Below are 16,255 nucleotides of genomic sequence, written 5' to 3'. Positions count from 1 at the left end.
GCAAGCGTGCCACAACAGCCAGCCCAGCCATCTCCCTGGCCTCATTCTGATGCAAAGCTAAGCTGCCAGGTGAAATTATGGTCTTCTAAGAGGAGGCTGGAGACAAGAGACAGACAAAAATCTCAGAATAAATAGGCGAGGAAGCTGCATGCAGTGAAGAGAGAGAGGGGGAGGGAGAGAAAAGATCAACAAAAATACCAAAACCCAAAGAGGAACACAAGAAAAAGAAAGGAAATGAGTACTTACAACAGAAAACAGAGAAATTTCACTTGTTCTGTAGTCCTGATGCACCAAAAATGAACAGACAAGAAAGAAAGGTAGAGAGATGGAGGGAGAGGAAAAAGAAAAAGAACATGTAAAAGACCCAGGGGTGTGTGTGTGTGTGTGTTCAGTATATATATTTTCTCCCTGGATAAATACAGAAGTCATACTATGAGTGGAAAGTCTATGCGAAGAAGAGATGTAAAACTTCAAATGTTTGCTGCTGGTGTGCAGAAACCTTACAAATGAGTGCATAACTCAGAGCCAGGGCTATGTGAGCCCTCTGTTGATGTAAGGCTGGAGATGCTACACGGGGGAATAGAATTTAGCCTCCTGAGAATCAGGAAACAAAATCTCAGGTTTCTAGCCCTCATGGCTATGAAGATATGCCTCAATACGTGTGGACATAGAATCACGGAGGCAAAAGACACTTCAGAGGTCATCCAGCCCAATCCCTTGCCTATCAGGGAAGCAGTAGCCATGAATTTTCTGCACTGGCAAGCCCCACTGCAATTTCAGAAGCCAGAAGAGTATTAGCTCCATGTGGCGCCTGCTCCTCAGTATGACTAGAAGAACAAAAAGAAATTACACAAAAGAGCAGTAAAACGAGACAAAACAAAAACTGCAGAACTGTGCAATGGAGGGGAAACTATGCAAATGTTCTCAAAGTTGTAAAATTCAGTTTTGAGGGGAAAGTGCCAGGATTACCAGGCACAGGTTTCTTGCATTTTTAGCATAGTGTAGACCTAGCACTACTCAAAGCCAACTGTAGCTAGAGTTGACCTTTAGGACAAGGTTCTAGTTTGATCTAACAGCTCAGTTCTTGCAAACTTGTCATACCAATACAGTGGAACCTCGGGTTACATACGCTTCAGGTTACAGACTCTGCTAACCCAGAAATAATACCTCGGGTTAAGAACTTTGCTTCAGGATGAGAACAGAAATCGTGCTCCGGCGGCGCAGCGGCAGCAGGAGGCCCCATTAGCTAAAGTGGTGCTTCAGGTTAAGAACAGTTTCAGGTTAAGAACGGACCTCCAGAACGAATTAAGTACGTAACTAGAGGTACCACTGTATTTGTTAATTTGCATAGGCTATGAACAGCTGCTTAACATCTATGACATCTATCCTCTTCCTACAGTACATCCCAGTTCCTGAAATGCACTGAATTTCTACACAATACTGTGCATTGCCAACCACGCTACGAGGGCTAGAACAATACAGACCACCTTCCAACATAGCAAAACTCTTACATTTTAGTTCCATGTGGAGCCCTTCTAGGAGCCATATGTGACCAAGTTGTGATGCTCGCATATGCCCAAGCATCTTTTGCTTCATGTATATAGGGGAAGGGGCGTGTTTGCACACAATGCAAAGGCAAAAATACTTGCGCATGAGCTTTTCAGCAGATGCAGAGCCTCTCTGAGGCTGTTTGGCTCCTCCTTTCACCTGTGTAGCAAAACAAGCCAGGACCCAACTCACAGCCATAGTCTCCTGTTGAATGAAAACCTGGAAACCATGGTTTCAAATGAAGACAAGATATGAAGCCAGTATCAAACCGTGGCTTCAACCCCGACTTGTGTTGAATCCATTAACCAAAATTTCCAGGTTTACATGTAGCAGGAAGCTATAGCTGTGAGCTGCATCCTGGCTTGTTTTGCTACTCACCTGAAAGAAGCAGTGAAGTGGCTGCAAAGGAAACCCTTTTCTAGCACAGACCACTTGTGCACTAACTGGTTTTTGAAGCCAGAATTGTCTGTTTGGCATTGTGGGCATACACAGCTGGTGTGTGCTTGCAGGGGAGCCTCAACCCACCAAGGATTCCCATCAGGTATACATGCGCTCTCTTGGATGCAGAAGCACTTCACACACAGAAATCTCGTCAGGGCTGAAACTGCTTTGGAGCTCACCCCTTTGCTAGTCCCTGCTGAACCCTGGTGCGTTACAGGAGAAGAAGATGCAGCAAGACACAAGCACTACCACAACCTCCCCAAGGCCTTGGGTCTGCTTGCTCCCAGGGGCCTGTGGCTATTCCGGCCGGCACCAGTGCCCTTGGAACCCTGGCTCCTGAGACTGTATGGAAGCTGTAAATAACAAAGGGCTGGGAGGGCCCAAGGAGAAAAGGATTCATTTCCTGCACAATAAGCGTTTGTGCTTCGCAGGCAGAATCAGATTTTCCCACCTCCAAAGTCACCAGCTTTCTGATCGTTTCATATTCCAGCCAGGGCTGGCTCGGGGCCTGAGGGGGGAGTGCTTTCCTCTCACCTCCCAGGGAAGGTGGCCATTTAAGCAGAGGCCGAGGGGGCCATCGCAGGATTAGGGAACCTCTGTCCTGTGGGAGGGGCTCTATTCTGCTTTGGCTGCATGACAGTTCCCATGCTGATGAGCTGGGGTTAAATCCTGCTCCATTGGCTGCACACCCCAGTTCCCCTGCTGGGAGTAGGCATGTGCAGGCAAAAGCAGTGTGGGGTTGTCTGAAAGCAACAAGCCCAGTGTTTCTGGAGGTTTAAAGTGCAGCAGGGGACTGCTGGCAAAAGGGCTTTCAGCATCTACCCTGTGCTTTGAAATCCTGGCACATCCAGACTTCAAAGCCCCACATCACCTAACCTTCATCCTGACACCCAGTGATTATTCAGCCCGGCAGAGGTGGAGAGATGATCCTGCTCCACAGCACCCTGAAGAGACAGGAATCTTTTGCTTCTCTTAAACAAGAACTTTCCTAACTTTCAGTGCTGGAATCTAAAAACCTATTTAGCAAACCCTAGATTTAGGAATCTAGCAAACCCTGTTTGCTGCAGGGACCCAGAACCCTGGAAACAAATGTGGAAAACCTATTGCTGGATCGTACCACAGCAGGTGGGGGGGGGCTGTATTCTCCACAGAGGAAGTTCGTGAGGTACACCATATATAGAAAACTAACATGTCAGGATGAAGAAAAGGCTAAAACCATTCCCCTTGGCATACAGTGGTACCTCGGGTTAAGTACTTAATTTGTTCTGGAGGTCCGTTCTTAACCTGAAACTGTTCTTAACCTGAAGCACCACTTTAGCTAATGGGGCCTCCTGCTGCTGCGGCACTGCCAGAGCACGATTTCTGTTCTCAACCTGAAGCAAAGTTCTTAACCTGAAGCACTATTTCTGGGTTAGCGGAGTCTGTAACCTGAAGCGTATGTAACCTGAGGTACCACTATACTAGGTTTCTGTGTGCAAGGAGCTTTAATATTTAAATTGCAATACACATACAATCTCTCTTAGGACGGAGCATTCGATCATTCCCACACTTGCACTCCATTTTTCAGGGCTGGAGAGCCTTTCTCAGTGGCAGGCAGAGAAATGGATGCAAATTTTACCTCTGTCCAATAGGCTAGTTTCTACACAAGGCTTTTAATCCTCCCTCCATCCAAGCAAGAGACCTTATCAGAGTTCAAGGACACATTCCAGCCAGGCAAAAGCAATCAAGGAGGACGTGAAGCATGGCCGGGGGTGTGTGTGGCGGTGTGTGTGGCGGTGTCCCAAGGGCTTGGAGGACTGCATTCATCCCTCAGGCCGGAGATTCCCACCCCTGCTGAAGCTGTTGTGGTTGCTGTTAATTCAATGTTTATACTGCCCTTTATCCAAAGATCTTAGGGCAGTTTACAACATTAAGATAATTTACGCAGCATAATAATAAAAACATAATGCACAGCATAAAAAAGAAACAGTCATAACAACAGTCCCCCTTCACCCCACATTGAACAGGCCACAGGTTATTTAATGGCCCAAGGCTTGGGTGGTAGCGTTTGGGAATGATGAGCTGTTTCTCTCGTGGCCCCTCTGCACCCCCACGTCTTGCTAGAATCCCTGCAAATACAGAGCTTGGTGACTACTGCCCTGGGCCCACGGGACACCCTTGCATCCTCCATCCTTATGCTCCTAGAGCAGCTAGACAACAAGACACTGCCCTTTCTCCAGCTGCAAATATTTATTCAGGCCAGGGAACCGGGCAGCCCATGAGCTTCTGGGACTTTTTCACAGCAAAACTCCATACCTGGAAGAGTTTAGAGTGAGAGAAAAACAGTCACCACACTGCTCCCTGCACCCCAGAGGGAAAAATGAAGAATCCCAGTAGAAATTGTGTGGAGAGCAAGGGGGTAGGGGAAGCTCAGGGCAGCCCCCGCAGGCCTCGTCTCCTCTCTGCTGTCAACTGGGGCAGCCATTCTGCCAGGCTACCTCAGTGGGAGGCTCATTGCACCAGGTGCCTCCTGCCCCTGAACTGGGCCGGCCATTCCTTATCAGAGCAGCAATCAAGAATTGGGGCTGGAGGCTGGTTTTTTCCTCTTCCCTCCCTGCCCATTTCCCCTTGTGTGTCTTTTTCATTTAATAGGTTGTGAGTCTGCAGGTGGGGACTGTCTTACTTCAATTGTATGTAAGCCACTCCAGGAGCCTTTTTGGCTGAAGAGCAGGTGCAAATACTCTCAATAAATAAGTAATAAATACCCCCAGATATTAACAGACTCCACCAACCCCATTTGTAGGGTTACATCCAATCTTAGTCATACTCAGTCACTGAAATGAATAGACAATATAAACTAGGTCCTTTAACTGCAATGGCTCTACTCTGAGTAGAGGTTACCTGGCCACAGTAACAAAAAACATCTTGAGGGACCAGATGCCTGGGTGGGTGGGTAATATGCAGCACCCTTGGGGTGCTGGGTTGGCCAGAGGGGAAGAAACTTCCCCAGCCCAGCCCAGCCCTGGGCCATTGTGCTTTTATTTTTTGCTGCCTCCACCAGAATCAGGGGGTTCTTGCAGGGTGAAGAAATTTCCTTGGGGTGCTAGATGAGGTGCATTGGTGGGTCCAGAAAACGCTCGGCCCTGCCCAGAGCCTTGTAAACTATGGGGCTTCTGTGCTACCCTGCAGCAAAGCCAGATCCCCCCCCCCCCGCCCGTCCTCACTCACATTATCAGCCGAGACTTGGGCTTCTTTGGAGAGGCCAAACCGCTCTGCAGCTCTTCACCCTCGCAGGCCTCCAGGGTCTGCAGCTCCAATATCTCATTGAGACTGTTCTCTGCAGAGGGGCAGGAGTCAGCTCCTGGGCCAGCCAAGGTCTGGGTGGGCTTGAAAGGATCAGGTGCGTCAAGGTTGTAGGAATCTCTCGGAAGGACTGGCGAGCTCTGCAAGCCCACACTCCCTGCAATGGGATTACAACTAGGACCATCCCAATGGACGGCATCCACCTGGTGGGAGAGCTTGGGGAGGGGCACCTCGGGTGGATCTGCAGCAAGGGCTTTCTCTGCCCCCTCAGTGCCCACAGTGGGTCGGTTGGCACCAGCTCTTTGCTTCTTAGGAGACAGTTTGCTGGCTGGCTTCCTTCCGGCTTTCCTTGGCAAGGCTTTCTTCGACTCTGCACTTTCCACACCATCGGCAAAATCAAATTCAAGCTTCACAGCCCGGCCCTGCGACTCACCAGCAACTCCCAGTCCCAGCACCTTGGGGTCACTGTGTGGAAGAGCAAAGCCTGGCTGGGATGCCGGGGGGGAGTTCTGGAGCTTGGAGCCCCCAATCACAAAGGGGTTGATGTTCTCGTTGTACTCCTCTGGGTCAAAGCGGCAGGAGGCTTTGGGGATGGGGCAGCTCTCTGCGGCCGTTTCGGTCTCAGGGTTCTCTCCTCCCATCTTCTTCAGGAGGGCAGCTGGTCTTGCCCTGGGGAGTTTACTCTTGCTGATCACAGGTGTCTCACCAACTGCTTTGGCTTCCGAAATCCCTTCAATGGGTGCTACTCCACATCCCCAAGACGTCCCCTGTTGTTCTTCCTGAGTTGCTGCGGGCACAGCACTTGCTGAAGCTAGGTCTGGATCCAACCTCTCTGGGGCAGCGCTTTCTTCCACAATTTGCTGCTCCGTGGACAGCTCTGGCCTTGGTGCAGATGGGGTCATGGATGGACCTACGCCCAACCCAATATTGCTTTCTGCCGTGAACACCTCATTGGCATGTGGGACTGCAGGCTTTGCTTTCCATTCATCCTCTGCTGAAGCTGAGCCTTTTAGGTGCACATTCTCCTCCAAAATGTCAGCCACAAATGGCATGTCATCTTCAAGTGATTCTAGGGAAAGAGAGTGAGGGGGCAAGAGAATAAAGAATATGGCTCATAAATAAAGATTTCTCCCCAGCAAACCCTGGTGGTGGACAGCATTCTTCTTCCTTCTTTTTACCCTCTTTCCTTTCAAAAATGAAAGTGTTTGCTCCTTGGGGCAGGGGACTATTATCTTGTTATTCCTCTACAGAAGTGCCATGTACATGGATATCAGCACTATATAAAATGTTTTAAAACTGTAAATGACTGTATATTGGGTAGCTGGGGCCACCCACATACAATTAGGCCAAAATTCACAAGTTGCCCACCTGTAGGTTAAAGTATTGGGCGGGGGCGGGGGCGGGGGCGGGGGCGGGGGCGGGGGGAGAGACTAACCAAGGACATGATAAAGGGATTATGACATGACAAACAGTGTGGAGGTGATGGATAGAGATAAGTTTTTCTTCTAACCTATCAAGAAGGAGGCTAGATCAGAACCATTCTCCTTAACATGCAAAGCAAGGGACAATAGATAGATAGATAGAGAGAGAGATGATAGATAATTACACAAGTCCACAGGAGTTCGATCAATTTTCAAAATAAATCAACATTTGCAGAACCTAATCAATTCCCATCATTTACTCATAGGGGAGCTGCAGAATTTGCAACCAGCAACTCCCCTCAAGCTATTCGCCTGTGTCATTACTTAACGAGGTTGCAGCAAGGCGGAAATCAAAGTGCCTAAGCCTACTTAGGGAATTTATTTAGCTTCATTGATTATGAACCCCAGAATCTGTGATCCCCTTGAAACTGGTGCCAATTTTTTGAAGTCATTTTGCAGCAAACCCCCATGTTTTGCAGCACCCCACAAACGGAGTAATTGATACATCAAACAAGGGTTCGTAGTTAACACCCCAAAACCCCACATTGTCTAATTCACTCCAAACCAGCACCAAACTTTGGCAAAGGTTTTGCAGCGTTTTGCAGCGAAAACCCTGCATTTTGCATCACCCTACAAATGAAGCAATAGACCCTCAAACCCGGGGGCCACAGGGTCGCCCAAAAGCCCAGTGTTGTCCAATTCACTCCAAACCAGCGTGGTTCCAGTTTGTGGTGATTCAGATGATGTTGGGGTTTTGGGTGACCTCCAGGTTTGACATTCTATTGCTCTGTTTGTGGGGCGCTGCAAATTGCAGGGTTTTCACTGAAAAAACTTTGGCACCAATTTTGAAGGGATCCCAGATTTTGGGATTTATAGCTAATGAAGCTAACTTATTGAATGGCACAGCAAAAGGGAGCAGCCAGGTGGCTTCACGTGTTTGTTGAAAAAATGTTTGCACACCCACCAGCACTGCTACCTCCAAGGCATCTTACAAAAATGATTTCAAAACAACAACCTCATCATCAAGGGTTGTACCCAAAGCTAGTTCTACATCAGAGTAGACCCACTGAAATTAATAGACATGGTGAACTTAGGTCCATTAATTTAAAAGAGTCAACGCTGAGGAGAAATCAGTTGGAGATGACTGTAAATATCAAACAATTAAAACAACAGGACACTCAGAGGCACAAAATAATTACCGCCCAGTCAGTCTGACATCAATACCAGGGAAGATTCTGGAGCAGATCATTAAGCAAACAGTCTGTGAGCACCTAGAAAGGAATGCTGTGATCACCAATAGTCAGCATGGATTTCTGAAAAATAAGTCATGTCAGACTAACCTGATCTCGTTTTTTGACAGAATTACAACCCTGGTAGATGAAGGGAACGCAGTGGATGTAGCCTACCTTGATTTCAGCAAGGCATTTGACAAGGTGCCCCATGATATTCTTGTAAAGAAGCTGGTAAAATGCGGTCTTGACTATGCTACCACTCAGTGGATTTGTAACTGGCTGACTAACCGAACCCAAAGGGTGCTCATCAATGGTTCCTCTTCATCCTGGAGAAGAGTGACTAGTGGGGTGCCACAGGGTTCTGTCTTGGGCCCAGTCTTATTCAACATCTTTATCAACGACTTGGCTGATGGACTCAAGGACATCCTGATCAAATTTGCAGATGACACCAAACTGGGAGGGGTGGCTAACACCCCAGAGGACAGGATCACACTTCAAAACGACCTTGACAAATTAGAGAACTGGGCCAAAACAAACAAGATGAATTTTAACAGGGAGAAATGTAAAGTATTGCACTTGGGCAAAAAAAAATGAGAGGCACAAATACAACATGGGTGACACCTGGCTTGAGAGCAGTACATGTGAAAAGGATCTAGGAGTCTTGATTGACCACAAACTTGACATGAGCCAACAGTGTGACGCGGCAGCTAAAAAAGCCAATGCAATTCTGGGCTGCATCAATAGGAGTATAGCATCTAGATCAAGGGAAGTAATAGTGCCACTGTATTCTGCTCTGGTCAGACCTCACCTGGAGTACTGTGTCCAGTTCTGGGCACCACAGTTCAAGAAGGACACTGACAAACTGGAACGTGTCCAGAGGAGGGCAACCAAAATGGTCAAAGGCCTGGAAACGATGCCTTATGAGGAACGGCTAAGGGAGCTGGGCATGTTTAGCCTGGAGAAGAGGAGGTTAAGGGGTGATATGATAGCCATGTTCAAATATATAAACGGATGTCACATAGAGGAGGGAGAAAGGTTGTTTTCTGCTGCTCCAGAGAAGCGGACACGGAGCAATGGATCCAAACTACAAGAAAGAAGATTCCACCTAAATATTAGGAAGAACTTCCTGACAGTAAGAGCTGTTCGACAGTGGAATTTGCTGCCAAGGAGTGTGGTGGAGTCTCCTTCTTTGGAGGTCTTTAAGCAGAGGCTTGACAACCATATGTCAGGAGTGCTCTGATGGTGTTTCCTGCTTGGCAGGGGGTTGGACTCGATGGCCCTTGTGGTCTCTTCCAACTCTATGATTCTATGATTCTATTAAAATTGAAGCAGCACAATCCATAGAATTCAACACGGCTTGAGAACTATTACCTACTTATACGGCCTTATCCATGTACATGGCTCTTTTCAAAGGAATGAGAGGAAGGGTCCTCACCCCAAGCAGCTTAAAATCTAGAACTAGATTCCCCAACTAGTTCCCAAGATTGTCTGGGGAAGCCATGACTGCTAAAGTGGCAGCATAATGCTTTAAATGTGTGGGGAGTTTGTGGCCTGAGTTACATAGGGGTAGGGGAACTTGGGGGTTGTGCCTGGCATTGGAAAGACGTGAACGTGGGCACCAACCCATCACCCCTGGTGTGGGGCAATGTGGGGGTAAGAAACTCTCTCCCACGGCCAGCTGGTGGAAGGGCCTCTAAAGATCATCTCAGTGTACCTACAGGTATGTTCTGTACTGTTCCGCAGGGAATCACATTGTGCAAAAGAGTTTCCCTGACCCAATAAATAATGATGATAGTAGTAGTAGTAGTAGTAGTAGTAGTAGTAGTAGTAGTTGTAAAGCACTTGTCTAATGAAGAAAGCACTGTGTTAGATAACATCTAGGAAAGGAAAAGATACTTCTGATGAGGCAAACCCTTTTGCCTCATCAGCTATGCAGGCACCACAATAAATCTGCTCATCTTTAAGATGTCATGGGAGATTCCTGGTTGTTACAGCTAGAAAAGTGAGTTTTGCAATTTACAATGTCAGATTTAAGAACTGCCTGGGCCTGTTCAAAAGCTCAGCTTTCCCAGGATTTTCCAAAACTTTTTTTTTTTTTTTTGGCAGCAGGAGGGAGATGATTTTTCAGAAGATTACCACAGGGTGCACCAAGCTGCTGGTAAACTTTGCCTGTTTGTGTGCAATTGCTAAGGTACCTGTCAACCCATCTGAGTTGAACATTGTCTTTATTATTTATATTAAGGGAGAGGCCCAGGGTGTTTATTCAGAATCTGTGGCATCTGGACATGTGCACAGATAAATATACCAATGAAGAACTATTCTGAGAAAACCCCTGGGCTGAACAGCTGCAGACACCTTGCTTCACACAGGAAAGATACTGACTTTAAGGAACCATAGAAAGTTAAAGGCTAGTGGCATAACTTGTAAAGCCCATGGCATCTCGGTACCTGAAACAGAAATTCTATATTGTAATGCTCCGCCTCAAATACACACACAAACATTTATTAACAAGGAAACAAGAAAGGAACTGTGAGAAGAGCGAGGAAGAATATTGGAAGGAAAAATACATGTGTGTGATGTACCATCCAATCTGCCAGTGTTTCACAGCTGAGGCTGGTACCATTGGGGGTGCACTTGTCCTGGGCAACAGAGAACAGTCCTCTCTTGGAAGGATTCTCCAATTCCAGTCAGGTTTAAAGAGAGACAACCCAAAGAAGTGAGATGTGTAGGGTCTCAAAGCTGTGCATTAGTAGTTTGCACCTAGGCAGCAGAGTGAGCAGGCACCCAGGTCCGCCTGGTGACAGCCTTCCTCCCTGTTTCTATTTACATTGTCGTATTTATTTCCACATTTGACCCCATACATACAAATTAGCTCATGCACATTTTAGACAAATCTGTGCCCTCTCTGTTATTTTGACAATGCATAAAAGGCCACTCATATTTATCCACACCAAGAGTCAGTGCCTGTCTGACAAGGAACAGGCACAGAGGTGTGTGTGCACGCACACACACACACACCGGCAGCCAATTATCCTTTGCTTCATTTGCTTGCTGGATGCTGCCTTAATTTACTTTGCAAAAGCCTTTTCCTGAATTGGCTTCAGAAGCAACTTTTTTTGAGGCTGTTTAGCAGAATGAATGGTCTGTCCTGAACTGATCCTTATTCACTCATCAGGAACTGCATACACAATTCAAGAGTCTTGCAGCACCTTCAGGCAGCCTTCCCCATCCCGGTGCTCTCCAAATGTTTTGGACTACAAACTCAGATCAGTCCCAGCCAGCAAGAGGTTAATGGGAGTTATAGTCCAAAATAGCTGGGTGCCAGGTTGGGGAAAGAAAGGCTGTTCTTGAAAGGATCTCCAAGGAGCCACCTTGTCCTTTGCCTCAGGCAACAAAAAGCCTTGGGCCAGCTCTGCACTACCTATTGCCTTCCCTGAAAGCCTGTTATGGGATTTCCCCTTGAGGAAGGTATCCAAGTGGCCACTGTGAGAACAGGATGCTGGCCCAGATGGGTTTTCTGTGGTCTGGGCCAGCAGGGCTCTTGGCTGAGGGGGTTTCTAGCAAAGCACCCCACCCTGCTCAGGACACGCCCAGAGCTGGGCAGGGAGCTGACTGCATAGCTTGAATTCCCCTGTGGAGCCACAGCCCCATCTGCCCTAAACCCGAAGAGTTTCTCTCCACAGAAAATTACAGGAGCACCACGCAAAGAAGCCATTCCTGAAATGTTGAAGCATTTGGAGGATATTCAGAAAGACAAGAGAAACTTGCTAAGTCAAACCAGCAGAACTGACAGGTTACTTAGTAAAATCCAGAGACTGTTTTTCTAATCCCAGCCCTCCTCCATAGCCCTGGAGATTTTGAAACAAAAAAACAGCAGTGTCCTCCTATATGCAGATACATAAAGGTACACATATATGTCTAGGGATGTGGGATAATGATGGGACTCAGCAGTTAATTCATGAGTCCAACATGACGTCCGCCAATGATCTTCATGCATCAGTGAGCCACCAACATTCACTACACATATAACTTTTGTATCAACCAATCACCCCAAATGAAATGTTGTTCAGAGTGCAATTCTATAGCTATCTATAAATCTACACACACACACGCACACTCAGAAGCAAGTCCCTTCTGAGTTCCACAGGGTGTAAGACTATTGAAATCAGCCTGCCACATTCAGCTGTCAGTCATCAAGGGCAGAGGAACAAAGTGATGTGTGAACCAGACGCATGGCAGAAACAGAGGGTAAGAGTGAAATGAATCTCTTTTTCTCATAACACCGGAACTCACAACACCCAGGCCAACTGACAGCAGCAGATTCAGGACAGACAGAAGAAGAAATGGCGATACATGCCTTGGTTGCACCCCATTTGAATCACTGTCAGGCAAGCTGTGTGGGGCTGCCTTCAGCAAGTTTTCAGAACCTTTGGGGAGTCCAAGATGTTGTGGCCAGATTGCTGACTGGAGCCTGTTGCAAGGAGAATGGCAACCCCTTGTTACAACAGCTCCACTGGCTGCTGCTCCCTTCCCAGGTACAATTCTAAGTTCCGGTTCTGGCCTACAAAGTCCTAAAGAAGGACTTGATCTCCTTAGATGAGCTGGCTTCGGCTTTGAGATCTTCTGGGGAGGCCTTTCTCCTGGTCACAGGCATGTTTTATGAGGATATCAGAGAGGGCCTTCTCGGTCACAGAACTCCCTTCCATCCATGAGAAGGTGGACTGCCCTTCCCTTGCTTCTCTTTCATCAGCAGGCAAACACTATTTTGACACCCTCCCCAGTCCTCATGCTGCCTTCCCAGAGCCAGGTAGGGATTTGAGAAGGAGGCACAAGGCTCTGGCAGGGTCCAGCAGCCCTCCTACCTCCTTCCCAAAGCTGGGAAAGCACAAACTCATCTTTGCGAAGGAGGACTCTGTCAGAGCCCTCAAGCTTCCTTCCCAAAGCCCCTCATGTACTGGGCCTTGGGAAGGCAGCACAAGGACTGGAGAGGGTGTCAAATGTTGCCAAGGGCCACCAAAAAGGCCTGGAGGGCCACACATTGGGCCACCCTGTTCCAGATGGACCACCAGGTTCTAAGAGCAGCAAAAGCAGCTGCTGCTCCCGCAGATAAGCCATAGATGACCTGCATGTAGCTCGCAGACAACGGGTGGTCCATACACTCCTGTTTGGGAAGCCCTGGATGAGACCATGAGAGCTCTATGTGACCTTTGGGCTCAGGAGAAGCATGCCACTGAATATCAGCTGCTAGGGATTGTGAACAGGAGTCTGCTATTGTGCTCCTGTGCTGCTGGTGGGCTTCCCAGAGGCATCTTTGGGGCCACTTTGCAAAATGGGATGCCGGACTAAAGGCACTCGGATCTAATCCCATAGGGCTGCTCTTTAGGTACTGACTTTTGTTGCCACCCTGTCCAAATCTTTGCTCCTTTCTCTCTTGCTCCCTATTCCAGCTATCTAGGCCAGTGCCACCTACATAATGACTTATACCTTGAAATACTTGCTTTCTGAGCTTGGAGCAGCTAAGAACTATCCTTCTTTGGCGATCACATAGGTTTCCAGGCAGGAGTTGATTATGGTGAGGGTTTGCCAAGTGTGCCTCCCTTTTAGCACATTTCTCCCTTTCCTCCTGAGTTCGAGCATCTTTAAAACCCATGACACCTTTGCTAAAGTCTGTTATCCAACTGGAGTGCTTGCAGGCCAGTATTTCCTAATTGTTGGTGGCACTGTGGTCTAAACCACTGAGCCTAGGACTTGCCGATCGGAAGGTCAGCAGTTCGAATCCCTGTGATGGGGTAAGCTCCTGTTGCTTGGTCCAAGCTCCTGCCAACCTAGCGGTTTGAAAGCACGTCAAAGTGCAAGTAGATAAATAGGTACTGCTCCGGTGGGAAGGTAAACAAGCATTTTCATTTGGCTGCGAATGTCCTAGTCCTCAAACACTCTGCCCTTCAATCGGGAGAAAGCTGCACTCGCAGAGCTCAGGCAATGCTGGATTTTGGCCCTCATGGAAAGATAACTGCCCAGGTAGGAAAAGTGATTGACATTTTCCAATGTTACACCATTAAGTTGTATTTGTGGCACTGCAGAGGGGCTATTTTGTGCTTGTTGGTGCAGCACTTTGGTTTTTTGGATGTTGAGCGGATAGGCCAAGCTTTTCGTAAGCTTCTGCGAAGATATTTAGGATGGTTTGGAGGTAATCTTTTGTGCATGCGCACACTATGTTGTCATCATACTGAAGCTCTATGATGGAAGTTACAGTAGCCTTACTCTTTGCTTTCAGCCTGCTCAGATTAAAGAGATATATGATTTCTACTCCGGAGGGGAGTTTCCCTTCGACAAAGTGTAGGATCATGGCAATGAATATAATGACCTATCCAACTACAGAGCCATCCACTGGCTCTGAATGAAGCATTCCATGCCTCCAGGACTCATGCAGAGACAGAGCAGGTCAGCATCCCCAAGGGCAGCAAATTGTGTTGCTTCAGGAGTTACTGAATAATCCAGAGAAGTGGTGGAATAACCCTTCCCCTGCTTCCTCACTTGCCACACACAATTACAATTGCATAAGAGGAGGGGTGTGCAAGCCCCTCAGACCCTCCTGCACGTCTCCTTCCTGCAGCCTTCAGTACAGTGGTACCTTGGTTCTCAAACTTAATCCGTTCCAGAAGTCTGTTCCAAAACCAAAGCGTTCCAAAACCAAGGCATGCTTTGCAATAGAAAGTAATGCAAAATGAATTAATCTGTTCCAGATTTTTAAAAACAATGCCTAAAACAGCAATTCAACATGAATTTTACTATCTAATGAGACCATTGATTCATAAAATGAAAGCAATAAACCAGGCATGTCCAACTTCAAATAAACTGCGATCAACCCAGTATCAAAAACTGGCAGTGACCCATTGTCATTGCAGGGATGAGGAGTGCATGCAGGATGCGTGTGTGGAAGCAGGTGGCTAACTGGACACGAGAGGGGGGAGTTTAAGCAGTGGGGAAGGAAAGGGAGGCAAAAGTTCTCCCCCACCCCCCAAGCCAGCCCTTCCTCTCCCTACCTAAAGCAGCTCTCCCCCCCCCCAAAGCAGCTCTCTTCCCCCAAGCCAGCCCTTTCTATATTATATTTTTAACGCTGTACAGTGGTACCTCAGGATGTGAACGGGATCCGTTCCAGAGCCCCATTCGCATCCTTAAGCAAATGTAACAAGTGACGTCATTTTGAGCATCTGCGCATGCATGAGTGGCAAAACCTGAAGCACATTCAACCCGAGGTATGACTGTATTGTATTTTTAATATTTGATTGGGAGCCACCCAGAGTGGCTGGGAAAACCCAGCCAGATGGGCGGGGTATGTATGTATGTATGTATGTATGTATAAATAAATAAATAATTTCTCTCTCCCCGCCAAGCCAGCCCTTTCTCTCTTCCCACCAAAGCAGCGCTCTCTCTCTCTCTGGGTCATTCCATGCCAAATTACGTGGTGCCATGTGCTTTCACGACTCAGGTTTTCTTCAAAATAATTTTATGTGTAGATACCTATGAGATAACTACAAATTAATTTTTTAAGATTTTTTGGTCCAAAATTGGGCGCAGGAGAATTTTTTTAAAATTTCGATTTTCACATGATTTAGGCTAATGCAATTTCTGTGTCAGTGAAGGAAAAAGCTCCTTTTTCGTTATTTTTCGACCAATTGGGCTTATTTTGGTATTAAAATAAAGCTAATTGTGGTCTCTTTCAAAAAAAAGGTATAAAAATGGTATTAAGTGTCACAGAAAAGGGTCATCAACCATTCAAAGTGAATTTTTCTCATTTTATTCCTGGTAGGTTCGATAAGCCATAGCGCGCAAACCACAACTAACACATGTATCATCCTTTTTTTGTTGAATGGGCTAACCATGTACTTGTTATGTTTTACAAATAAGCAGGGTGTTTTTTGTCGTTATAAAATAAATTGATCTTGAAGTAATTTTTTTACAATTTTTTTTTGGGGCGGTACAGGTTTTAAGGTCTCTTTGAGCCTGAAATAACTCACACATTCATGAGAATAGTTAAAATTGTGCCCTCTTATGTTACAATGTCATCTGATATATTTTTAAAATTAAGTTTTATTGATTATTTAATAAAAACAAAACACGTCTCAGAGCCCTTGTTCATTTTATTGTGTAAAACACTTCTGCAATGTTATGGTCAAAGCTACTTTGTTTTCCATACATGGAATATGGTCAAAGATGCTGTTTTGACCACTGCATGCAATATGACCTTTCTGAATCAGCAAAAAAATAAATAAAATGTATGTATTTATTTTTTAGTTTAAAAATGTCGTGAGAGCACGGTCAAGTATTAAA

The 16,255-nt window shown here is 46.7% G+C and overlaps 1 protein-coding gene across 12 annotated transcripts in view; it reads right to left on the bottom strand.

The window, feature by feature from the left end:
- The window catches only part of TACC1 (transforming acidic coiled-coil containing protein 1), an 88,177-nt gene that overhangs the window by 33,347 nt on the left and 38,575 nt on the right, over positions 1 to 16,255 (bottom strand). For 6 of the 12 annotated variants that reach the window (XM_083588499.1, XM_083588491.1, XM_083588496.1 and 3 more), the window contains 2 exons: positions 5,197 to 6,340; positions 247 to 282 (listed from right to left, as the gene is read on the bottom strand). In XM_083588499.1, the coding sequence (XP_083444625.1) occupies positions 247 to 282; positions 5,197 to 6,323 (1,163 nt within the window). In that variant the 5' untranslated portion in view covers positions 6,324 to 6,340. The remainder of the gene's footprint in view (positions 1 to 246; positions 283 to 5,196; positions 6,341 to 16,255) is intronic. The other 6 variants (XM_083588490.1, XM_083588492.1, XM_083588498.1 and 3 more) reach the window with 1 other exon arrangement.

Source organism: Podarcis filfolensis, assembly GCF_964270895.1.
Source record: "Podarcis filfolensis genome assembly, chromosome: 15".
Taxonomy (NCBI): domain Eukaryota; kingdom Metazoa; phylum Chordata; class Lepidosauria; order Squamata; family Lacertidae; genus Podarcis; species Podarcis filfolensis.
This window is presented reverse-complemented; position numbering and strand designations above follow the sequence as displayed.